Raw genomic sequence first — 26113 nt, forward strand, 5'->3', positions numbered from 1 at the left:
TCGGCCCCGCCGTCCCACCCTCCGCCCCCTCCCTCTCCGAGCAACGCGGTATTACCGATTTCTTAATATCGCGGTGGAGCAGACATCGGCGAAATTAATTCCGTCGTCGGCTCCCGCGCTTGTTCCCGGCGAGATCGAATATTTTATTATAGTCCCCGGCGATGGAACATCGTCGCAGCGACGAGCTGTCGAAGATCGCGACGGGTTGAGCCGACGTCGACGCGGTCCTTTAATCCCTCGCGCTATAATAACGAGTCAGATTTTACATCGATGAAGAAGAAATTATTTAGTTGGAAACTATGAAACGGGCGCCGCAACTGAGCACAGACTAAGCAAGAACGCCCGTTTCATAGTTTCCAACCTAATTAAATAGATATTTTTGATGCGATAGGTTGGAAACTATGAAACGGGCGCCGCAACTGAGCACAGACTAAGCAAGAACGCCCGTTTCATAGTTTCCAACCTAATAATAATAATATTCATATCTAGTAGATCTTTAATAAAATCTTCACCACGAATTTAACTCGTTATTGCAGCGCAAGGGGTTAAAATTGCCCTCCCTCGAATTTAACATCCCCTTTCTCTCCACCCCCGAATTTCGAACGGTTGTCCGACGATTACGACATTATACCGTCCGCGTGTGAAACTTTTGAATAATTTTACGGGCCCGCTGTTTTATCGCGCGCGCCACTCTTTAAACTTATCGTCGCCGGCCGGTCGATCGATCCTCTCCAGCCAAGAAGAATTTCATGGATCATTTTATGGCCGATTTAACTCCTTAACGCGCTCTCCGCTGGCTAGCGCCGCCAGCGTACATAGTCGTAAATATCGTGTTTATCGTATTTATCGCGTTTATCGCCTTAAATGTATTTATCATCGATAGCTCGTATAAAATATGATAAGAATGTCGCAATAAATTCGCCGAATATCGCGTTACCCGTTACTGTTTCAAACGATCGGGAGCTCGGTACACGTTCGATGCGCTTTGCGTGAGAAAAATTCGTAATGGGGGAGATCGGACGGTGTTATCCAATGCTTTGTGCTCGAGTGGCGACTCTGAGGCATCGCTGGAATAAATAATCTTTTCAGTAATAGAAAAGGATAGGTTTAAAAAATTGTTAATGGGGAAACTATTGGCGCGGGTTGCAAGAATCAATTTTATAGAGGTAAAATGCGCTTTGTCGCATAAAATATAGATACTATAAGATGGAAAATGATTTTAGATTTACAATTAAAATGGCTTTGATTACAGAGCTAAATTAACCCTTTTGCCAAGAGATGCCGCGCCGAAAATTCACACTTAGCACATAGTCCTTTCAATATTCCTCTTTTGTATAAAAATTTTTCTAAGCTAAGTGAAAGTGCATTATAAAATTCATAGAACGTTGTCAGCGGAAAGGGAAACAGGCGCGGCGTCGAAAGCGTTAAAGATACCCGAACGAACTAAACTTCAAGCGATAGAAGAACCTGAACATTACACTGCAAAATTTTCTATCAAATTTCAGACCACACCCCGGAGGCGCGTGAAGAATGCCGATCGTCCGATACGCTTACAGCGGGTATCGCCGGGAATCAGCATGTTCGCACGTACTCCAATAATCATAGACGAGCTAATATTCGCTTAGGCTCTCGAACAGCACTTAGCGCGGCGACACAGCGCCATCTAATTACCCGACAGTGCTCGCAGGATGACAGAGGATCGACCTATATCCGTTCGCCTCGATGAACTTCTAATCAGAATCCGGGGAATATTTGACAAAGGACGTGCCAATTCTCGCGATCAACCCCCTGTACCCTCTCTCTTACTCTCTGTCTCTCTATCGTCACTCTGTCTCTCTCTCTCTCTATCGTCTCTCTTTCCCACTCGTTCCCCGCCAGGCCTGTTGACAAAATTCCGTCGCTCCTTTGTAATTCGCCGCGTCAATACGGGAACGCCGTAATTATCTAACGAAGCTGGGTTTCATAATCCGCGCGCGCTCACCTGTGTTCCCCGGCCGGCAATCACGCTAATTAGCGGCCCCTAGCCGGCGATACGTAACCCGTTTGATCAACGGGCATGGGCGCGTTGCGCAGATGGCCGGCGGTTTCGCGATCGGCCGCCGATAATGACACTAACGAATAATTCGCGGAACAGAGGGGAGCGCGGGGAGCGAGAGCCCGCGATTATTTTCACGCGTCCGCTGGCGGGTCCCGGGACCCTGTCGCGGCACGGGGCTCCGCAAACTTTCGCCAGAACGAAACACAATTCCGATCGGCGAACAATCAGCGGTAATGCGAACACGCGGAGAGGCCGCAACACGCTAGCCGGGGCTGAATGCCCGCCTGAAAAATAGCGTTCATTTGACCGGGTCGTTCGGGCGCGCCCCGTCGAGCTCGCGGCCCCGTTCAGAAAACCGCTTCGCGATTAATGCGTTTATTTCGCTGCGCGGAATTCCGTTTCGCGACGAATTGTTAACGAGGCGAACGACGACAACCGGGTGTAACGGATGCAACGGGAGCTGACCCGACGCGATGCGACTCGCCATCTCGTTGGTGTAGTCTTCGCGGATTTTGCGCGGCTTGGAAATTGTCCGCGGCGAGTGTAAGTCGGATGGATGAGGATTTATTTAACCCTTTTCGATCGCGAGAACGTTAAACAAAATATTCCCCGGCAGTAAATCCGAACTTTCGTTTTCACTAATTAAACGACTCTGATCACGATATGACATTAATTAAATGTCTTTCATTACGATACGCCATTAACTAAATAGCTTCGACTACGATATGGACATTAATTAAAAGCCTTTGATTATGGTATGACGTTAATTAAACCGACTAGGCGCTGCCAAAACATCGGAGAGAAGTTCTAAGCACCGTTGCCCCGGGAAAGAAATCGCGCCGGGAGGATTAAATTTCATCGAGTGGAACTTTAATCTCTCGACCCTTGAATTTTCTGGTCGAATGCATCGGCGCTTGATTGATCTACGCTGCTACAATAGAGAAATAAAGAGAGAGAGAGAGAGGGGGAGAGAGAGGGAGGAGAGAGCATTGCAGAAGGAGATTCGAGAATGCCGGCAATTCGAGATTGCCGATCGCAGGGGAATAGTCCGACCGCGGTCAGACGCCTTAAGAGGAGCCGACATTTTCGGGAGTGCTCGATGCTGGCTGTCGGAACTTTTTGCTAAGTTATTCCGGCGAGTGTATCGCGCTCTAGAAAAATATTCGCTTTAATGTTCCCTTTCCAAGGCGGAAGAACGAGGGGCAGAGAGAAGATATAGAGATATGGAGTCATGGAGAAAGAAAGTGTAGAGAACGAGAGATGTTGAGTAAGTGAGACATATAGAAGGAGAGATGTAGAGAAAGAAAGATAAGTGTAGAAAAAGAGAGAAAGAAACAGGCACGATTAGAGAGAGAGAGAGAAGTGCAGGGAAAGAGGTATAGAGAAAGAGAGATATACAGAAAGAAGGATGTAGAGAAATAGAGACGTAAAGGAAGAGTTGTACGGAAAGAGAAAGACACAGTGAAACAGAGATATACAGATATATATATAGAGAGAAAGAGAATGAAAGAAAGAGTGAGAGAGAGAGAGAGAGAGGGGGGGTTGGGGGTCGGTAGCTTTGAAATTTTCGAGCGTTTCAGCCGGCTCCCAGAAGGCATTCGATACACAGGGCTATACATCTTACGTGCCTCTGGGATTTAGACGCGAGCGAAACACCGACCCGCTTCTGGAACCCCTCCCTGTACATCTGTAAATAACCGGCAGACTTTCGATCCGCGGCTTTTTATCATTCATACGCCTCTTTCCGGTTGTGCTCGGCTATTCAGCGCGCGTCTTCTAAACGAAACTCCTTTGAAGCTGTTAAGGACAGCGACACGGACGGGCTCCATGATACCAATGCGCGGAGACTTCTCTCTCTCTCTCTCTCTCTCTGTATCTCTCTGTCTCTCTTTGCTCTGCCTTGGAGAATTTCTGCGCACGTCGTTCCCCTTTGCCATTTTCAATCTGCTCATTCATAGTCCGCGCAACCGCCTCGGTTTAATTGGCGGCGCTGCTCGTGACTTACTCGCGGATTTCGCACGCGAGAAATGCTTATATTTCGTCCGCGACCTGCTTACCCCGGGAACGCCTATATTTACTTTTCCCGTGAATTATTTTCCTCGTTTCTTTTTTCAGTTTTTGTTACACACGTTTCGAGAGAATCGCGACGAACCTTGCTGCACCCTGCGTCGCAGGGTGAATTTTGATACTGGCTTTGATAAGGGGTCGATATGAAACAAATAAAAGTCGAAATAGGCAATAATTATAAATAAATACCGCGTGCTAGAAGAAATATCTTACATTCTAAGATAAAACAATTTCGAGTGCAAAGTGTAAAAAGGAGAAAAATATTCCTCTACAATTATTGTTTCTTAATATTAATTTTTATTTATACATTTTTATTTTGCTTAAAGATCCACCGTCTACTAAGCAAAATAGAAAAACACAATGTCTTTTATCGTCCAAAATAATTACTGCTATCTTAATGTGATCAATTTTTCACCCGATTAAATTTCAACTTCGCTGTTCGAACTTCGTCGAGAGTCTTAACAGTTCTTGCGCGCTATTCAGCGACAGAGACCTGGACACTTTGGCTAGAGAACGAACTTTCTATAGAATACCCTAGCGAAATAATTAACGATATCAATTTACTGTTTCAGCGAGGAGCCACGAGAGCCACTTTGTAGAGACTTCAGCCGGGAGAATGAATTATCTATCGGACGTGTGATTAATTGAGGACAACGCTGTACCTTTTGGCGAGAGCGATAGAGAGAGAGAGAGAGAGAGAGAGAGAGAGAGAGAGAGAGAGAGAAGCAACATTACGATTGACACTCGGATCATAGAGCCGGCAGTGCTCTCGACGCCGTAGATTAAAGACCTACCTAACCTCGTTCTACATCAGAAGAGTCTACCGACTTCTCTCAAATAGGATACGTCAATATTATCGATTCGAGGATTGCGCCGGCGTGTGTGCACGTGCAATATTTTTCCTGGTCACAATCTAATAGTTATCGCCGCATCGAATGGCCGTGTCCAGCCTTGATCCAGATCGCGAGAGCCTCTTCCATGTCAATTTTAACGAAAGGGTCGCGGGCATTGTGCCGGCTGAATTATAGAGATTCACGCGGTGCCGTTTATCTAGAGGCTCGCGTTACCCTCGTTCCACCGTAATGGCAAGCCTTCTCACCTAATGGAGCACACGAGTATTATTCATCGGGGAAGGGGGCAACGCACCGGTGCTGTAGAGAGAATTACCTATCCGAGGAGCTAGCGCCGTCATTGACACTCTTGCCTAGAGACCTAACTACCCCCCTTTCCAGGCCGGGCTGAAAACTTGCCGCCGCAGGTGGGCACGTAGAGACTTACCTTGTCCCTGATTTCCTGTCGCATCTTCTCCCGTTCCTCTTCCATTTTGCGGTGCTTCTCCTTCCTTCGCTCCTCAGCCTCCCGGATGGCTTCTTGCCTTTCCCTCTCGGCCTCCTCCTCCTTCTCCTTGTCATCTTCGTCTCCGCCTTCGCCTCCAACGGCTCCTGCAACACGAGGCAACGAAGCGAAACGTTAGCAATTGGTTACTCTATCTTATTTTTTTTTGCGCGCGGAAAATTCCGCGAGGAATTGCATCCGAAAAATCGCACGCGGCGAATTGCACCCCAAAAATCGCACGCGAGGAACCGCGCGCAAGTCCCGAGAGATAAACGACGCTCCCCGGAGAAGCGGGCGACCTATCGAAGCCTTATTCACGGCCGGTCGAGCCGGGCTCCATTTCGGTTATGCTCCGCGTACAAACTACCCGGATAATAGACGAGAAACTAACGCTTTACCCCCGGGAGCAAACATTGTAAATCAGTCTGATCGCCGCGATACCGGTCGACCGGAGTTCGTGTACACCCGTTCCCGGGATACATCGAGTTTCCAAGATTATTATTTGGCTGTTCCCCCCCAGCCGAGTCCCTATAGCAAACAGGAAACTTCTCGTCCAGTCAGGATCATTCACCTTCGCCGGCGAACGCTGTCGTTGCGGCGACGAGAAGCTTTGTCGGTTTAGCAGACGGGATTCAGGGTGGTTTCTCGTGATATTTGTCTGTAGTCTCTCTTTTGTTTTTGGAATTGTTGGATTAGATTAGGTTATTGATACTATTGTTATAGGATAGGGATGATTGCGATTTATTCGCTTGCAATTTTTTGGTAATATTTTTCCTTTTCTTGATGTAGTTGGGGTAGAAATAGGGAAATTAGCAGGTTTTAAGGATAGTAGATATTGTTAAAGGATGCAATAGATTTTGTTCAATTTTCGATGAGAAGTCATGTGGTTGCAGTGATGGAAGAGTTTTGTATTATTTTTGTAGAATATATCAAAGCTTTTTTGATTTTATATTTTCTTATTTGTCTTGTTTTGCAGATTTTACTATCACTATTGTAATAGCGAATGAACAAAATAATCACAGTTGAAATCTCAATTCAATAAAAATTATCCACTATTATTATTATAACATTCATATCAATTATCACCTGAAATTTATTTCCCACAAGTCTCTGTTAAATTTCAAAGGCATCATATTCTATCAGAAGAAAAATTTAAAGAAAACAGTCGCCCTAAAATCAATACAGAAAACTTAAAAAAGAGGTAAAAATTCTGTCCAATTATTCTTATCAAACACAATTAATACAGAAAAGATTCCATCTTTAAATTCGTCTCATTTTTTGCAGAACGGCAAAGTACGCGGCCGCGCAGAGTTCCGCAAGAAAAATACCGCCGGCGGAAGGTCGACAACGGGTGATCGAGCGTCCAAGTAGTTCGATAATTTGTCGGCGAACGCGCGGGATTTCGCGAGGAAAAGCTCGCGAAGGGAGGACGGGGAAAGGGGGGAAGGGTGAGGGGCGGATCTTGACCCGGCGGGAGCGTCGACTGTGTAAAGTAGAGACGAGTCGACGGGGCTAACCAACTCGTTAAAAGGCAGTCGGCAACTGCGGCGAAGTATCTCCGCCGGAGCAATTTCATGGTTCCGCGGACCGTTTCTGATCGACTTGCTCCTAATAAGAGGCGAGACCGTTGGAGCCAGAAAAGAATCCCGGGGGGGAGGGGTTACTTTTCTTCGGTTCGTTCCCCGTGGCGGCGGGCTTCCGGCGTCCGTCGATGGTAATGCCGCGGCAAGGCCCGATCGGTTCTTAACGAAGTTTTATTAGTTTACCCGAAAGATCAAGTGGATCTCGCGGCTTGCTTGCCTATTACTCGTCGGGGAACTCGACGGAGAACGTTCGCTCTCCCCCCCCTACCCTGTTGGAAAAATCGTGTTTACGGCGCGGCAACACAGCCCGTTAGTTTTCCAACGCGGCGGCGGTGGGCGGTGTGCGACGCGATACTCGAACCGGTATTCACGGACAGAGCTTCTCTCTGCCAGGCCCTAGAGCCTGCCCGCGCGAAAATGAGAGAGCTCTGTTTGCCAGGTTACCGCCGTAGACGACTCTTAACTTTCCCTCCGGGTCTCGCCGCGGAATTAATGGCAAACAATGGGAAATTTGTCTCGCGTAATGCTCTTTTCCACCGTAAATAACGCTGTTTCTCGTCGGCGGCCGCCCACCGTACCAACAATCCCCGAGACCCCGTGACAAAAATCCAGTTTTTCAACTTCTGCGGTTGGAGAAATTTTTGTCTGCTGCCCCGGTGGTCCCGAGTCAGAGTTTCGGGGCACAAATATTAATGTTAGCTTCTTTACGTTGCTGTATAATGGTTGGACTGCGGATTTTTCTGCGAGGTAAAAATTACGTTTGTCGCGGGGAATGGGACGGAGTTGACGGAATTGTTCGAACGTGTTCCTTTTGGTCGAATAATTCATTTGAATGTTCTAGGCCAATATTTTTCGGTGTTATTTGGTCTGTTTATTTAGTTGTGTAATACTTTATTTGGGCGAGTCTTTAATTGAATAATTCTCTGCGAATATAATTAATGTTATGAACATAATGAATATATTAAATATTATGAATAGAATTAATACTGTAGATATAATTAATATTCCACATATACAGAATATTCCGAACATCACAAATATAAAGAACACTGCGACAATTATTAACACAACGAATATTCAGAATATAATTTCACAATAACAAACATAATATTACAATATCATAATACTATAAATGCAATAAATTCAGTCTTGTAATTCGCACAAAATTATCGAGGAAGATGGTCGACGATCCGTGGAAACATGTCCTATCGCCAGATAAAGAAGAATTAATATTATTACCGTACGCAGGGAGCACCAAGGATCGATATTAATTTATTAAAAATTCACGGGTGCCGCGTCGCGGACGTTCGTCGCTCGGAAATTCCTCCGATGATTAGAAACACCGAGTTAATAATTAACAGCGTGTTCCCCGCTGGCGGGGAACGAGGCCATCCCGGATTGGAAAGCGTACGCGCGCGGCGGAGGATCGGTGTCCGACGAAATAAGTAAATTTAATTAAAGCCGCGTATAGCATGATGGATGATGAGAACGGTCTGTCCGAGAGAGAGAGAGAGAGAGAGAGAGAGAGACCGCGCGTTCACGGCCGAGCGGACAAGGTGATAAGTGGACTTTATTACTCTTTTAGAATCCGGCTTTCGAGAGGTCCTGCGCGGCCTCAACGTGGGGAACGATGAAACCGGAGGCCGGAATGTCCTGCGGCTGCGGGTCGTCGTAATAATGTAAATGCGTTCGCGTACGCCCGCGCGAATGACAAGACAAAGAAACTCTTCCCTTCCGCGAGAGAGGGAATTAAGTGGTCGCCGCTGCGGGAGATTAACGACTTCGTGATTAATTGGCGGGGCCGGGCGTGCGCGTTTATCGTCGGGATCGCTGAACCGACAGCCGGATGCGATTATTACGCTGCGGAACTTTGTGCTTCTCGCCGATTCGATGCACCGTTGCCGGGCCTTTAACAAGCGATCCAGCGGAGCTTCTATATCGTTTTACGGGTCTCGCGGTATCGTTGGTAACATCTGCGAAACGGTTTCATGGATTTTTCCCGACGATTTTCGTGCTTTATTTCTCCTTCGTTTTATCGAATTTTGCTTGAGCTTGTAATTGAGTTATTTAATTTAATCTTGTTTGTTGTATTTTAATTTAATTCAGTTTAATCAAATTTGATTTTATTTATTGCATTTTATATTACTCTATGTTATTTTATTTTATTTTTTGCTTTCTTTTATCTGTTATTTTATAAAAATGGTCGACGTGAACTGTGTTACAAAAATGACAAGACTGTGTATATTTAAACTTCTCGGTATTTTTACTAGCATAACTATACACGAAACAAGAAATTTATTCAATTTATGTCCATAAAAGAGTCATCACAATTTCGATGATCTTAACATAAAAAATACAAAGCCAATAATTTCAACCACCTTCATAGATTAATTATAAACAAGATTATACAACTTTTAGGACCATTTCCAAACCTTCAAGAAATTCGCAAGTTCTACGAATTTCAAAATATTTTTAAAAGATCATATAGCAATTCATACTAATTCATGAAAATTCTTGCAGGTGCCAAGAGGCGTCCAATCAGTATCGAGAGCCCCAAAAGTGTGTCAACGAAGCCTCCAACAAATTCGGCGGACTATTTCGCAGCTACGTGCGGAGCTTCAAACAATTTACAATAATCTCCAACGATTACCGCGAGCAGACTACGTCCTGTGGGAGTGATGGCATTTAGACGGTAACCCCATAGTCGTGGGAAAATCCAGGTGAGCTAGCACGAACGAAATGTCGTGGTAATCGGTGCTCGCCAGGGCCAATATTTAAGGAGTTAGACGATCCGAGTTACGCGGACCACTCTGCGGAATCTGGGTCTAATTTCAGTGGACGAGAGGACGGTAACCGGAACAGCGAGACAGAAAGAGAAAGAGCGAGAGAGAGAGAGAGAGAGAGAGAGAAATGGAGAGAAATAGACAGGGGTAGAAAGAGGAAGAAAGCGAATAAAAATGGAGAAAAGTTGCTAGGCGAGAAATAGAGAGAATTAGAGAGATATAGAAATAGAGATAGAGAGGGAGAGAGTGAATTAAAATGGAAAGAAAGGGGTAGGAGAAAAATAGAGAAAAATAGAAAGAAATCTAGATATAGAGAAATAAAGATAGAAATAGAGAAATAAAGATAGAGATAGAAAAATAAAGATAGAGATAGAAAAATAAAGATAGAAATAGAGATAGAGAAATAAAGACAGAGATATCCTGAGAGAGAGAGAGAGAGAGAGAGTGAATAAAAAGCGGATAGAAGGGGGCCAGGACGAACGTCCCTGGCTCGGACTTCAAAGTACGTTTCCAGCTCGCAGAAACCAGTGCTGCGGGAAACAGTGCAAACAGAAAGGACGAGACAGCGCGGAAAGAAAGGGAAAATGGCAGACGGCGCCGGGACAGAAGTAGTATTAATTTCCTCGAGCCCGGAGGTCCTGGCACATCATTCTCCGGCAGACAGCCAGGAAAGACGAGCGCACCCACCGACCAACCTCTACCTCCCTTTACTCGCTTCTCTTCGGCCGCGGGGGCCCGTGTGTGTGCGAGCGCGTCTGCCTTCCCGATATTGCCAGCGTCGCTGCGACGCGCTGTCTGCAATTCCCTCGGCTCAAAGCCAACGCTCTGCCTGCCTCTTGTTTTCCCGCGAAACAGGCCAACTTCTCTCGCCCGACAACCACTCGATGATCATTCTTTTAATCGCAACAATGCGGGATATAATCAGAAGATTATAATAATTCGTTACAGGGAATTTTGTATTTATTTATTATAACATTGTTGCGATTTAAAAGAAATGATGACAGTCATATCTAATAAATCGTGTACGAAATGTTCGTCACGAGTCTGACTCGTCATTGCAGTATAAGGAGATAAATCGATTGAATTAAATTTTGCACGTGATCATAGACGCATATTAAATTGTCCAGAGTAGTCAACGAGATTAATTTTGGCCCAGACGAATTTTGTACGGCGACGGTAGACGTCGATTTAAAATAGATCTACGTACTGTTAGAGAACGATTTGAAATATTAATTCAAGCTCAACATTAATTTATGATCAAATTGATCCCTGTACAAGAGATGATGTATTAACCTGGTATCTCCTTTGTAGGAATCTATGAAGAACATACAGGATCAAGACTAGACTACCCATACAATTTGGAAAATAAATTCGACACCATGGCGACTCAACCACCATCATCGAAGAATTAAACTCGGCTCCAATTAATTCTCGCACGGCACAATAAGTTCCATATCCTATATTCTGCAACCTATGAATCTCTGAAAAACACATCGGCTCGACTCCATCCAACTAAAAAATCCGCGAAAGTCGATTGGACGAGCCCGAGCCATCAATCGGCGGGCCATCGAAAATCCTTTTCATCGGAACTCCGGTATGCAACTTTCGCGAAAAAAGAATCCGGCCTCTCTTTGGGCTTCCGTTGAAAGACAAAAAAAAAGAAAGAAAGAAAGGAAAGTCGCAGAAAGTCTGGCGTCATCGCCGGTGCCTTATATCCCGGACGGATCGACGAGATCCCGGGAACAATATATCTCCGGGAAAGAAACCCTCTGGAGCCGCTGGCCTAACCGATGAAAGATAATTGCTGTCTGTTCGAACCGGGTCACGAAATTTTCAATCCTACCTCCGGTGTACACCGTCCCGATGCTTACCAGCCGGAATGACATAAAGCCGGGGGGGGGGGGGGGGCCGGTTGATTCCCATTATCGAATAAAATAAAACAATGCGTTCGACCCAGTTTCCAGCGGCCTGCACCCCCCGCCCGGAAAATAGAGAGAGAAGGAAATAAAGAGAAAGGGGGGGAGAGAGTGAGAGCAGGCTCCATTCAGCCGGGCCACCAATTGCGCGGGCTTTTGTCTCTTAAATTTCTTTCAGCGCGGCTACAAGTCATGGTAATTTCCATGAGTGGAGGGGTCCGTTATTAGTCGGACCGTGAATATTTTCCGCTCTCTCTCTTTAACTCTCTTTCTATATTTTTTCCATGTTCTTTCTCTTTCTATATTTTCTCTGTTCTGTTTCTCTATTCTTTTCATTCTCTACATTTTTTCTGTTATGTCACTCTATTTGTTGTATTCTCTCTCTACTTTCTCTGTCATGTTTCTCTATTCTTTCTATTCTCTCTTTATATTTTCTCTGTTATGTTCCTCTAGTTTTTTCATTCTCTTTCTTTATTTTCTCTATTATGTTTCTTTATTTTTTGTATTCTCTCCCTTTATTTTTTCCGTTCTGTCTCTCTAAGTTCTCCTTTCTCCCACCCCCGATTTCTTTTCTCGCGAAGAGGCGTGCAGAGGCATTGTTGTCCCCCGGCATAGCCGATTGTTCGGCCGCGCCGGATCGATGCCCCCCTCCCTCCCCCACGGATTTCCCATTGCCGATTATTTTCCCTCTCGGTTTTCTTCGGGCGGTGTCCCCAGGCACGACGGTGGAACGACGAACGTAACGATAAAAATAAAGTAGAGGGACCCGCGATTTCGAGGCTCGACTCGCGAACACGCCTCGGATTGCCGGCGGAACCCGGTCTCCCCGGCCGTCGCTCCGTCTCCTGGGCGTAGTCGGCCAGACACGACCATAACTGCGGAGCACAATTGCCCTCCGTTGCAAATGGACCGCGGCGTAAACCGGCGACATTCCCGTTTACGCGGACATTCGCGCGCGCGTTCGCACGCGCCGACACGTGTCGCGTTCCGAGAGGGCTCGTCCGCGCGGTTCCGTAACGTTCCCAGACATCGATCGGGGAAAACCCACCGGCTTTGCTAGCGATATTCGGACGGCGATCGTCGGGATATTTTGTTTTTATATCTAAAGATATTATATCTAAAGAATTCGGTACCCGCGTTGCGAAGAGCGTCCGTGAAACGGGTCGCAAACGACCCGCTGAGCTCGGTCATTCGAACGTCAGAAAGAAAGGTGATTCGGAATAGAGGGAGAGGCGAAGAGAGATCAAGATAGAGAATGAGAGAGAGAGAAAGGGAGATCAAGATGGAGAATGAGAGAGAGAAAAAGGGAGATCAAGATGGAGAATGAGAGAGAGAAAGGGAGACAAAGATAGAGAGCGAGAGAGCGAGGGAGGAGATAAAAAGTAGTTTAGGAAAAAAGTGTAGGGATAAGTCCACGGGGCGACGCGGTTTCGCGTAATGATCCGCGCCGGTGACTCGCGGGAACAAAAACCTCGCTGCAGCGACTCTTGGCCTACATGCGAGGAGGACAAGCCGAAAGAGGGTCGAGGCGGAGCGGAGCGAAGCGGCGAGGCCGTCTCGCAGCTGGAATATCGACGCGGAACCGTGGATGACTGCGGCCCCCCGTCACGGTTCGCTTTTAAAATCATCGTCGGCATAGAAATCCCCGGGCAGTCAGTGGGCGGAGCTCCCGCGAAAAATAATTCGCAGCCGCTTTTTTCCTCCCAGCTGCACGATTCGCGGCTATGCGGAACGGCGCGGCGCGGAGCGGCGCGGTGCGCTAATGATTCCGGCCGCGAATGGCCGCGCTTTTTTTAGACGGTCCGCGAATGTCTGATAGGTTTTCAGCCGTCGCGGCTGAAGCAATTAAATCGTCGATTTAACCCTCGGCTGCACCGTTCCGCGAGCGTTCCGCCCGCGAGTGTTCGTTGCCGAATCGTACGCCGCCCGCTCGTGTATTGTCCAATTTCGGCCGAGTTTATTGAAATCATTTGGCGGAAGCGATTCGATCGTATCTCGCCGGGAACGTCCACGTTAACCCATTAACTGTCAAATTGTTTTTTTTTTCTTATTAATTTTTGACGGGAAATTTTGTGTCGCCTAATGGTATAATTATATTCGAATTACAGTCTATTGTTGAGATATTTTATGTATTTTGAAATGTCATGAATGGGGTAATTGCGGTAGATTGCCTGATTGAGAATTGATAAAGAAGAAATCTCCTTATTTTATGTGTTCTAAATTATATATTATATATAAGCTATTTAATTATAATATAAAAACTAAAATCAAAAACATCGTGCTTCGAATATAATAAATTTCTTTCGTTCACCTTAGAAATTTCCGAATTTTTTCACTCATTAAAAAGAATAGAAGCAAAATACACTCTGTCTGCGCTAGACAATATTGATTAATATTTATAGAATCAAAATAAAATTGTCAAGCACAGCTGATGTATTTTCTACGCTAAGTAATGTATCTAATATTCTAAATTTTCCAATGGACACCGTAGAAGTTAATGGGTTAATCCATGGACGACGCGGACAGTTGTTCGACGTTCGAAGAATAATGATATTTCGGCGACGCTGTCTTAATCGGTTCTCCGATGATTGGCGTCGATTTTACCGGGAAGATTCTAATCGCGCGGACCTCGTGGGACTTTCGTCGTCGTTGCGACGGATCCGAGGCAGAGAGACTGCCGAATGCATCCGTCGCCGCGCGACCTATTTCTTCTAACGAGAAGCCACGGGCCACACCGTGATACGCCGCACAACGACATAAATAAAACGTGGCTTCTCCGCGGGGTGGTCCGTTGACGACCATCAGAGACAGAGAAAGAGAGAGAGTGAGAGAGAGTGAGACAGAGAGGAGAGTGCAAGAGATTGAGAGAATAGAGAGAGGCAGAGAGAAAGGTAGAGAAAATTTAGGGAGACGTAGAGATTAATAAATAAAATAAGAAAGACAGAGAAAGAAGAGAAAATGTAGAGAGCGACAGAGAGAAATAAACAAAGAAAGGTAGAGGAAGAAAAAATAAAGAATGACAAAAAGAAATAAATATATATATATATATATATAGAGAGAGAGAGAGAGAAAGAAAATAAAGAGTGACGGAAAGAAATAAAGAACGAGAGCGAAAGAGATAAAACAGAGAGCACCATAGAGGAATAAAGAAAGAGAGAGAGAGGTTGGCCGGAGGAAGAAAATCGCCATTGTTTCCCTTCCGCGTCTCGGCCGTCGACAATGCGAAAACTAGGGACAAATCTCCGTTTTTTCTGCTCGCTGACTTTTTGTTTCTGTTCGCCGGAGGTCGGATGAGGAGAGCGCGGAAAAGCGCGCGGCATAAAGAGAGCGCGGAGGACGCGCAAAGAGGAGAGCAGAGAGAGAGAGAGAGAGAGAGGCGCGGCCCCGATAGTCATCGATAATAATCATCGTGCGCCGCGGCGCGAGCTGTCGCATGAATGCGGCGAAAACCAATCTCCGACGGCCCTGTTCCTTTCTGACTCTCGTCCTTTGCCGGCAAGAACCCTTTCGCCCTCGAACTCGCCGTCCGCGGCTTTATTAATCGACTGGGAAACCGATGTTTAACCAGAGCTCGCTCGGCCACGGGCATTTGATTTCTTTCGCAATTTTCTCCACCGTCGGTCAAAACCACCGGGCGAAATTACTCTCAAAAAATTGTCCCCGGCCGCGGACGAACTTCCTCGTTTCAATCCGCGGATTGTCGCGGGGCCGCTCAGAATTTTTAATCAGCCGGCCGCGGCGACGACGTTTAATCGAATTTCGGGTCTGGGAAGACGGGATTAATCTCGCCGGTTTAAATGCCCATCTGTCTCGAATTGAAGACTGGGATTTGTAATTAATGGTTGTATTAATCAGTGACACAGATTTTTAAATTGTAAGAAAATTTATATATATAAATTGATATAGTCTACTGGCTTCTTTATCTTCGTTTTACGTTGAACAGTCTTTCATAAACAGAATTCGCATAAAAATGCACGAAAAACTAAATGTAAAAGGTCACAGAATAATTTATCATCGTCCATAAATTCATCGATTAGCGCATCGCTTGCACAATGATTTAATAGCGAAACGACGCGAGCACCGTCGAAGGGGGATCGCGTAAAGCGAAGACGCGCGGCCGAATAATCGCGCGATTTTCATTTTCCCCCGGGGATCATAAGGACCGCAAGGCGCCGCGGGGCCCCGCCTCCTCCGCTTTTAATTGAAATTCCTTCGAGTAATCGCAGGCGCGATTAAAAATTCCGCGGGCGTAACGAGCCCGCAAAGTGTCGCGGCGCGATAAGAGCTCGCTCGCTCGCGAAATCGCGACTTCAGCCGTCGCGAGCGCTTTTCACCGGAGAAAAACTCCGGAGAAACATCGCGGAATTGGGGAGTGGGGGAGGAGGTGGAAGATGAGGGGAGAGGCGTGGGTCGGCTGGAGAGAACTGGGTGGAGCAATGGAATTCATTAGCGAGAACGAATTCGGCTCCACGGTTCTTGTCGCATTGTAGCCGGCCTGCAACGAGCAGCCGGCAGAAAACGGCTACGAGTGCGAAACAGTGTTACTCTCTGTCAATTACGGACGAATAATGAGGGAACAGATTAATAAAGGAGGCTTTCGAGGTGGCGGAGCGGGGGTGGGCCCGCGGGGTATCCGGGCCACGCCTACTTTTTATCGTTCGTCCGAATCACGATCTTTCATTGGTGTCTTCGAGTCGGAGGAATTTTCTTGGCGTTCTGTCATTTTTATAGAGTTTGTTGTTACAGTGATAATTTTTAATGTTATTAGTAATATTTACTTATATATTTTAATTTCTTATTTAGAGTAATTTAGGTTAATTTTTAGATTAATTGCCGAGTTTATTCGAATAAAGTTCCTCGAATAAAATTTTATTCGAATAATATATCTATCAAATGCTTCGAACAAATTTTTATTAGAATTAAATATACCATTTAAATTCTCCAAATAAAATTCGGCTCGTCATACGGATAAAAAATTTGAAACTCTGATGCCAGTCCTAAATTCGCATCATAATTCCGGCGCATCTTTTTGCGAACAGTCGAGACTGTCGATTTCTTTCGGAACGAACCGTTGCCGCGTATGCGAGGGGGGGACACAGCCGGACAAAATGTTCGATTTAATCGTCGATTATTTCGCGCTGTTCCGCCGGTCATTCCCGCGGAGAAAACACGTCGGCTCCAAATGCAGTTTTGATGCGACGCGGCCGGAACGGTTTCCCCCCTCCGCTAAAAAACAGCGGTCGGGCATTAAAAAGTTCTCCCCCCCCCCCCCCTTGGAAAAAGGTTGTCCGGCACGCGTGCCAATGGGACGGCTCGTCACAATGAGATTAACGCGAGTTTTCCTTTTGTTTGCCGACGGCACGTTTCTTCTCACCGCGGCTCAGCTGATACGGCATTGCCTCTGTACGTGCGTGTACGATATGAACGATATAATATCGAACGTTTCGCGTATCGTTTTAACTGTGATTTGTTAAAATATTAACCGGTGAGATCAAATTTCATTATTATGAACTACGATATAATTACATAAATCGTTCGAGAAAAGAGGAAATAATGTAATGACGTAATTACGATAAAATTAAAGAGCTTATGACAGGGACAAGATAAAAAGATGTAGTATATTTTAGATAAAAGTTAACATGTTATAGAATAATATAAAAATAGTGAGAATATAGTAGGAACATTTTTCAATATTAAAGATTCATTTTAAACTCGAATTATTCCGACAAAAATATGATTTACTCGGCGCCAAGTAAATTTGGACTTTTAAATCACACGTCATACATAAATTCCCACAGATTTCAAATCCGATCGGAAAATGTATCCACCGCCCCGATATCACCGTGCGATGAAATTATTTCAACGAGAGAATCACAATTTCGCCAGATTTTTCGCTCGACTCGATTTCCCTCGGAGTCGTTGCGAAAACAAAAATTATTATTAATACCGTCGCGCGCGCGGCAAATAAGTTTTCTTTCGCAGTTTTCCAAATTTGATGTTCGACGCCTATGGATCACGCCAATTTCCGAGGCGCGGGCTTGCGAGGGTGCTCATCGAGCAATTTTTAAAACGATAAAACCGACGAATAAACGTCGAGCAACGAGCTGACATTTATTTCATTCGTCGACGATGAACGGGGCGATCTCGTTCGCACGGCGTTGCGAGATCATCGATCGACGGACGAGCGAGGATGGCCACCGGGGCGGAGAGGGGAGGGGGGTCGACGATGATGATTCCGTTTCTCCAATGATAATCAACGCGTTCTGCGCAATTAATAAATTCCAGGCCGCGCGACTCCTTGTTTATCCTTTAAATACCCGCGCGGCTGCGGAATCTTCCCGCATAAATCCGGACGAATTAACGTTAAACAACATTATTCCGGGGGAGATATCAGCGTGCCGGTCCCACTCGCGAACGGATACCGATAACGCCGCGGAATTCCGTGCGGCACGGTGGGGTGGGACGGGGGAGAAAAACGAGGACTTCCGGCCGCATGCCGGACCGAGTGAAATTAAAAATCCGGAATATTCGCGATGCGCGGACCAAGCGAATTGTTCGGCGAGTCGATAAAACGCCGAGAAAGCGGACTTTCTGGAACGGAAGTTCAAGCAGAGAGAAAAAAAGAGAGAGAGAGAGAGAGAGATAGGTAGAGAGATAGATGGATTAATAGACGGGTAGAAAGATAGGCAGATGGTTAGATAGATAAATGGTTTCATTGAAACAAGTAGAGTAAATCAGACAAGTCAGACAATTATAGTACAAAGAGTATTATCGAACCAAGTGGAGTAAATCAGACAAGTCAGACAATTATAATACAAAGAGTATTATTATATAGAATATTATTCAATCGAGTGGAATAAACCACACGAATCAGACAACCAAACTAAACCATCCAACCCGAAAGACAATAATGTTATAAAAATCCCCCTGTTCGCCGAACAAGTAGAACAACAAGCTCTACAGAGAACGAAATTGATCGTACACGCACGGTTCCATAAAATAATAAAAGATCGTCGAAATGTCGATGGAATCACGTCTTGGCCGTTGCCAAGAAAGAAAAAGAGAGAGAGAGAAAGAGAGAGAAAGAGAGGCAGACCCTTGGTAATTGAATGCAGGCAGCGAAGTTCGCGGAAACGTCTCGCCGAAAGTTTCTCCACGGGATGTTAAAGAAACAATTCGAGGAAGTTCGTTAGGGCAGCAACTTTCCAGTATATAAAGCGAGCTTTTGAATTGCCATAAAAACGTGGAAAGAAGTCTCTCTCTCTCTCTCTCTCTCGACGGTATCAGCATTCCGGGGTCGGCGATGCGGAGGTTCAATTAAATGAACGGCGCGTTGATTGAATTTTTTATCGAGCCAAACGAGATACGGGGAGAGAGACAGAGAGCCATAGAGAGAGAGAGAGAGAGAGAGAGAGAGAGAGAGAAAGAGAGAGGGAGAGAGAGAGTGAGAGAGATAGAAAGATAAAGAGATAGAATGAGAGAGAGAGAGAGATAGAAAGCAATAGAGAGATAAATAGTAGAAAGAGACAGAGCGCGATAGAGATATATATAGATAAAGACAGAGAGAGAGGGAGAGAGTGCGAGAGAGAAAGGAATAGAGGCTCGCGACGCTGCGAAAAACTTGTTTCCCGTCTTCGATGACAATTTGTCGCGCTGGCGTGCAAGACGCGGCCCCGGAATCAAATTTGCGATCAGTCTTGCATCAATTCGAATCACTCTCTCTCTCTCTCTCTCTCGCCTTTTCCAGTTCCGTCAGCAATCCGCCAGAAAATTCAGTCGCTCGCTCGCGAATAATCCGCTCGTTCTCTCGGCCAGGCTGTTAGCAGCTGTCCCTTAATCCAGAGAGAGGAAGAGCGGAAAAAGGAAAAACCGATCCTACGATCCTACGCCCAGGAGCCCTTTGAACACCCGCGTAAACTTGTTTCGTCATCAGCTAGCAGCATCTGCTGCCGATTGGAGGACGCGTTCTTCGTTGACGAAGAGAGAGAGAGAACCTTGTCTCCCAATCACTCTCTCTCTCTCTCTCTGTCTTTCTTGTGTGCCATCATTCTCGGCTTGCCTCGAAACCTATCGCTCGACAATTCCCTTTCACCTCTATCGAGACCTGCGACGAACTACAAATATTTGCATACTCCACGAAAAACACTATAGTCCGTGTCATCGAATTAGTGCTCACTGGAGAAACTCGGTTCTAGGATCATTCGCAGATTTTATTGGTTTTAGAGTTGGCAGAGTTCTATGAATGTTTTACAGGAATTTTTTTTTTAAATTATTACAGTAGAAAGAGTACTCCTCCTTGTAATTACAAAGAAAATAGCACACCAAGGGGTTAACATATGGTCTATTAATATTGTATTACTAGAATATCATTATAAAGTTATTGGAATACTAATAGAATTATTATATTATTATTTACATTCTATTATCTATCTCTCTATCTATTTATTTCTCTAACTATTATTACACAGCCCATTCATATTTTTGCGCGACGGCCGGCAGGGTTTTTTCCCCCAAATAAATTCGCCCGGCGTCAAAAGTTACGACGGCTCGAAAGTTCGGAAAGGTTCGCCGAGGGCCCGCGGAATTTATGCGGGCTCGTTTTCCCGCGGTATTTCCGCACGTGCGACCGACCCGCTCGCGAAAACCGCGTTTCGCGGTCGCCCGAAACAAACGCGCGGGCCATCGATGCCGGCCGGGATTTGCACGGGTCGTTGGCTTTTTTTTTTATGCACGGGCGAAGCCTCTATAATTGCGCGAAGTCGGGCCTGAAAATCTCGCGCCGACAATTAGACCGGGCAATCGATGCGTTCGCGTTTTTTGTTTGTTAATACGTGGCCGCCGATTTTACGCGTTTCCACGCGCTTCTTTGCTCTTCTTTAATCGTCTCAAGTCCTGCGTGGCTACGTAAAAATATTCGAGTGGATTTCGTTTAATATTCGCAGAAACAGGAGAGCCGGCTCGTTTCTGTTCGATACGAGCCGTGGCGGCATAGTTCGATAAGAAAATTAAATATGCGCTTTAAGTGCAATCGATAACTCGATGGAACGTTCTGTAGGAGAAAGGGCACTCTTATTCGGCTTCGGATCACGTGGATTTATTTTTAATACTCGATCGGGTTGCAGTCGTAGCGATGCAAGTGGTATTTTACGTGTTGCGAGAATCTGTGAGCGTTATCGTTTGTTAATTTCACTGTATAAATTTACTGGTAAGATAATTTAGAGCTCCGTTAATTTTGGAATTTTAAGGAATTTTGTGATTTATTTCACTTGTCTTTTTAATATATTGAGAGAGCGTTATTATTCGTTAACATTACTTTATAGATTTATTATTAACCTTATACAGAGCTAAGTTAATTCATAGTAATTTTGTAATTTGTTTCACTCGTCTATATCTTGAAATAACATTATCATTTATTAATTTACCTCTACAAATTTATCCTATACTTAATATACAGCCAAGTTAATTCACAGTAACTTAATAATTTATTCCACACGTCTCTTCGACATTTCTGTACAAATCACACTCTAAAATGCACATTAAAATTAGAACGGTCTATTTCAGCGTTGCTTTAAAATTCGAGCACCCGTCTTCGATTTCGCCTATCTTTGTCGAGCATCGAGGCACCGTCGCGACAACAACTAAAAGGTTAGATACACAGGCAGCTTTAGAAGCTAGTTCGTATTAGCAATGCCGGCGTATTCACCGCCGTAATTGTTTCAGTAAACTGTCTGCTGTTTGCGCAGCAGCGACAGCCACTGTTGGCATCGATCCCGTCATTTCTGTACAAACAACGATCGACAAAGGAACGATGTTGCTGTTCCATCGCGTGGAATATTTTCGTTTCCCTAGCGCGAAGGCGCGCGGATCGCGAAAAGAAAACGAATTCTCTGTTGCGATCAAATATCGTTCCGATTGTCATAAAAGACGAGGAAGCGAGCATACTTTCGTCTCGACGAGGATATTCTATCGTTTTCAATTTTAATGAATTAGAACAGGCTCTGGAAGCATGCTCTATAAATATGGGTCATTGAAAGCACAACTTTAACCCTTTGCACTCGAATAACGGTGTCATTTTAGAATCGAGGCACCACTAAAATTACTCTGTCACGTGTCAAATAATTCTTATACTAATAAAGTTTATATTTAAAAAATAGTTAAAAGTGAAACATGTTATGAATCACAGGAATCAATTTAATCTGCATAAAATGCACTGTATCGCATAAAATAGAAATGCTATAAGCCAGAAAATTTATTTCCAGTGGAAGTGGCCTCGAGTGGAAAGGGTTAATTCGTCTTCGTCGTGCCGCTGCGAGCGGAAGAACAATAAAGAACGTCGGTCGTTAAAACGGTGAACGAAACAGTGGCTGTAAATCGATTCTGTATCAACGGCCGTATAACAGATAAACGAGGGAACGCGGGGACAATTGGAGCGATCGATCCGCTGCAGAGATTTCGGGGTACAGTGGGATCGAACGCATCGGGGGGACGCGGTGGATTGCGGGGCCGACTGTTTTCGTTGTCCCGTGTCGGATTAGCATTTTAATTTGGACGCGCGCGCGCGGGCGCGCGGGCCGGCGGGCTCGCGAGCTGTAAATTTCCGTGAAATGCAAATTCAATTAGCCCCCTATGACGACGCGGCTCGTTCCAGTCAAAGCCGATGTTCGTCATGCCGGAGCGTGTGCAGATGTTCCCAACGAGCCGTTCTCGTGTTCCGGGGCGATATTCACGGGCCGGGGGGGCGATTGCGATCCTCGACGACCACTTTAGTGCCCGATAAATTAGCTGTATGATCGAGCCGGCTGATACTACTGCGAAACACGGCGGTCTACACGTTTTTCCCGGAACCCGTGCCACTCGGCCCGATCTTCCCACCGAATTTCCAAGTCGTGTACGCGCGACGGAAGTTTAATCGAACGCGACGCGGTATCGCGTATTCGGATGGTACGTCTGCGAGAGGATACAAATTTTGGGGGATCCCCTCTTAGGTGGTAGGATTTTAATGGGGGACGTTACGAGGGGACGTTTGGGAGGAGTGGATGGCGGAGATCACGCGAGGGAGTAAATCGTGCGGCGATTACGAGCGGAGGAAAAAATGGTGTTAGAAGGAGAAATGAGGGAGTTTGGTCTGACGAGTGGAGTGAGACATTTGGGTCGGACAGGTGGAGAAAATGTAAAAATGATCGGGCAAGTGGAATAATTGATTCTAATGGGGAAAGTGGAATGAGTCAGAAAAGTGGAATAGACGTAGAATTGGTCCGGCAAGTAGAATTGCTCGTTTGGATCAGACAAGTGGAATAATTAATTTGAGTCAGACATGTGGGTTAAATGTAGTGGAGTAACTGTAGAATTGATCCGACAAGTACAATAGCCCATTTACATCAGACGAGTGGAATAACGTATTAAGGTCAGGCATGTGGAATAAGCCAATTAAGTCAGACCAGTACAGTAAATCTAAACTTGATATGGCAAGTAGATTAACTCATTTACATGAGACAAGTGGAATAACCCATTTGGGACAGACAAGTGGAGTAAATATAAAATTAGTCAGGCAAGTGGAATCAATCAAATGTATCAGACAAGTAAAATAAATCGTATACATCAGTCAAGTGGAATAACCCATTAGAGTCAGACAAGGGAGCAAATATAGAATTGATCAAGTAGAATAATCTCAATAATTCTAACACCTTATTCAAGACATTAAAAACATTTTAGGAACAGTAACCGACGACTCGGTGTTCCGTGAAATTCTCGGCAAAGATAAAAGCGAGCCTCTAACGGCGGAACGAGATTTCCCGAACGTCTCTCGCGTAAATCGAGAAAGAAGCGACTCCGTCGGCGCCGGACCGAAAAAGGCGCTAAAAACGTCTCACCGTCTCGGACCATGAAGGCTTTTACGATGGTAATCGTCGCGACGGCAGAGGGTGGGAATTTTCTCCTTTGGAACTCGCGAAACTCCGCGCCCAGAAGTTTCGCCACCGTCTGCGGAACGACGCTCGGCCGCGCGGCGGCGGACTTGTGTGCTCGGACAAGCGTTCCCCCGCTTTTTAACCTCATCATAAAGCGATTTCTTCCGGTAATCGTGGGGAGGCGTCACGTTTTTCCCGGGGCCAGCGGAGGACGGGACCGAATATCCCTGTGGCACCCCACGCGATTTTCATTTTATTAGCGCTTCGGGGAACGGCGATCCTTTTTTTTCCTTCCCGAGACGATCGGATTTTCATCAGGAAGTTTTTTGTTCCGGCTGTCCAGAAGTTCCGGCAGATTACCGAAACCGGGCCGAATTCTTTGTCCCTCTCGCCAGATGACACTTCGACTACTGTGCCGCACGTGGGAGATTTATCTATCTTATTTTTATACTTCTAAGAGAATTTATAATGTGTAAGAATTTTAGGGGACTATAATATTAATTATTTATTAATTTATATTACGCTTCTTCGATTTGATTAAATATAGAGCGGTATATAATCGGAAGAGGCATTCTATGTGGAAAAATAAGTCACAATATTTTGTATTTTAAAACTGCATTGAGAATAATGTGTCTTAAAATGCGCCAACTTTACTTAAATAAGTAGAATTGGCACCTTATGGCCAGACACATCGTCCCAACCAATAGTTAAAAATGTTCTTAAATTGAAAAATATTACTCTACATTTTTTTCTTATTTTCATATATAATATAATCAACCCCTTACCAGTTACCCTAACCACTCCATATACACTAATCACTCTCTTCAACTTCACAAAGTTAAAAAATCCTCCTCGTTACGACGAACGACGTCCGCGTTAAGAAACGTCCTTTCCCCGTCGATTTGACTTCGTAAGCGGAGAGAAAACTGTAGGACCGTCGAGGAGGAAAGTCGCAGCCGAGTTGACAGTCGGTTTACGGGTCATCGACGCTCGAGAAGCCGTAGGTCCGAGCACGCCGGCCTTCCGGCGGCCAGCCGACGAACAAATAGCCCGAACGTTTTTCCGTTCATGCATAAAATATCCCATCATTGTCTGACGCTAATGCAAGCAGACTTCGAACCTCGTCGCTCCCTCCCCGCAATCCCGCAGAGTCCGCGCGCGTCCCGTCCGGTTCCGAGGCATCAATCTTATTAACCAGACCAGCCGCCCTCCCTTTCTCGCGGATAAATTGCCGGGCGGACGCCGCCATCCGCCTGCTCGTCATCCGCGGACATTTCGATTGCTTCCCGAGCCGCTTCCCTGCCGGCAGTTTCCTTTTCTTTGATAGATGACTTCGACTTCCGCCGCGGCTCGACTTCTTTCACCGTTCTACTCGAGGAGAATTCGAGGATTGTGAGATGTCCGGTCTTTGCACTCGCTATTCGAAGCTGGAGGAATTGGGCGACGTGTGTAGGATCAAAGGCCGGGAATTGGACGGCTTGTGCTGCCTGCCGGACGCGTGGATTAACACGTCCGTGGACGCGATTGCTATCGTATACGTTTTTATTGAGGTGGAAATTATGCGGATGCCGTTGCAGTAATATTTAGAAGTCAAATTATCGAGCATTAAAATCTATTAATTGCGTTTATTTTTTTAATTCTTCTGCACTTCAATTCCTTTCATTTTCTTTAGAGTAGTAATGATTAAAACTATTTTAGTCGTAATTATTTGTTAAAAGACAAGATTAGTGGCGCAAGTAGGTGGAGGGGGGGGGCAGCTTTAACCAAACAAGTCGTAGAAATCGTACAAGTCGAGCATGCGGACTAAGCTGCTCGAACGCGATAAATAGGGGATGCGCGATATGAATCGGACAGGTACGATGATCTGTTCCGATCGGACAAGTGGGGGGATGATTACTGAAATGCCATAAGTACGTGGATGCGCGATGTTAATCGGATAAGTTCGACGTACTGTTTTAATTAGATGGCTATGGGATGCGCAATGTTAATCAATCAAGTGGGATGAAGGATAGAAATCCTATTAGTGGGATGAGCTGTTTCAGTTAAATATGTAAGACAAGTGGAATAAATGTAGCATTTGTTCCAGAAGTGAAATATGTCCCATAAATCAGACCACGATTTTTGCCAGGCAAGTGGATTCCGCTAGACTTTCGTCAGACGAAGGAAATAAATGGTGCAAGTCGGACAGCTGACGTAATCATTCACAATATTAATTCTGTACGGTGAACGATATACTAGTAGCATGAGCTATTTCAATCATACAGAATGTAGTATGTATGGTATATATATATAGATAAGTAGTACATAATGACAGGTATAATAAATATAGTATTTCTTTCACAGGTGAAACACACACAGGTCCCATAAATCATGCCAGGAGAACGACCACGATTTTTGCCAGGCAAGTAAATTCAGTGAGACTTTTATCAGACGAAGGAAATAAATGGTACGGGTAAGACAGCTGACGTAATCGTTCACTATATTA

At 45.4% G+C, this 26113-nt stretch overlaps 1 protein-coding gene across 2 annotated transcripts in view; it reads right to left on the bottom strand.

Annotated features, from left to right (window-relative positions):
* Cpx (synaptic transmission protein complexin) overlaps window positions 1-26113 on the bottom strand; it is a 399767-nt gene that overhangs the window by 34582 nt on the left and 339072 nt on the right. For both annotated transcript variants that reach the window (XM_078176731.1, XM_078176732.1), the window contains one exon: window positions 5384-5547. In XM_078176731.1, coding sequence (XP_078032857.1) covers window positions 5384-5547 — 164 coding nt within the window. The remainder of the gene's footprint in view (window positions 1-5383; window positions 5548-26113) is intronic.

Source organism: Augochlora pura, chromosome 3, assembly GCF_028453695.1.
Source record: "Augochlora pura isolate Apur16 chromosome 3, APUR_v2.2.1, whole genome shotgun sequence".
NCBI lineage: Eukaryota > Metazoa > Arthropoda > Insecta > Hymenoptera > Halictidae > Augochlora > Augochlora pura.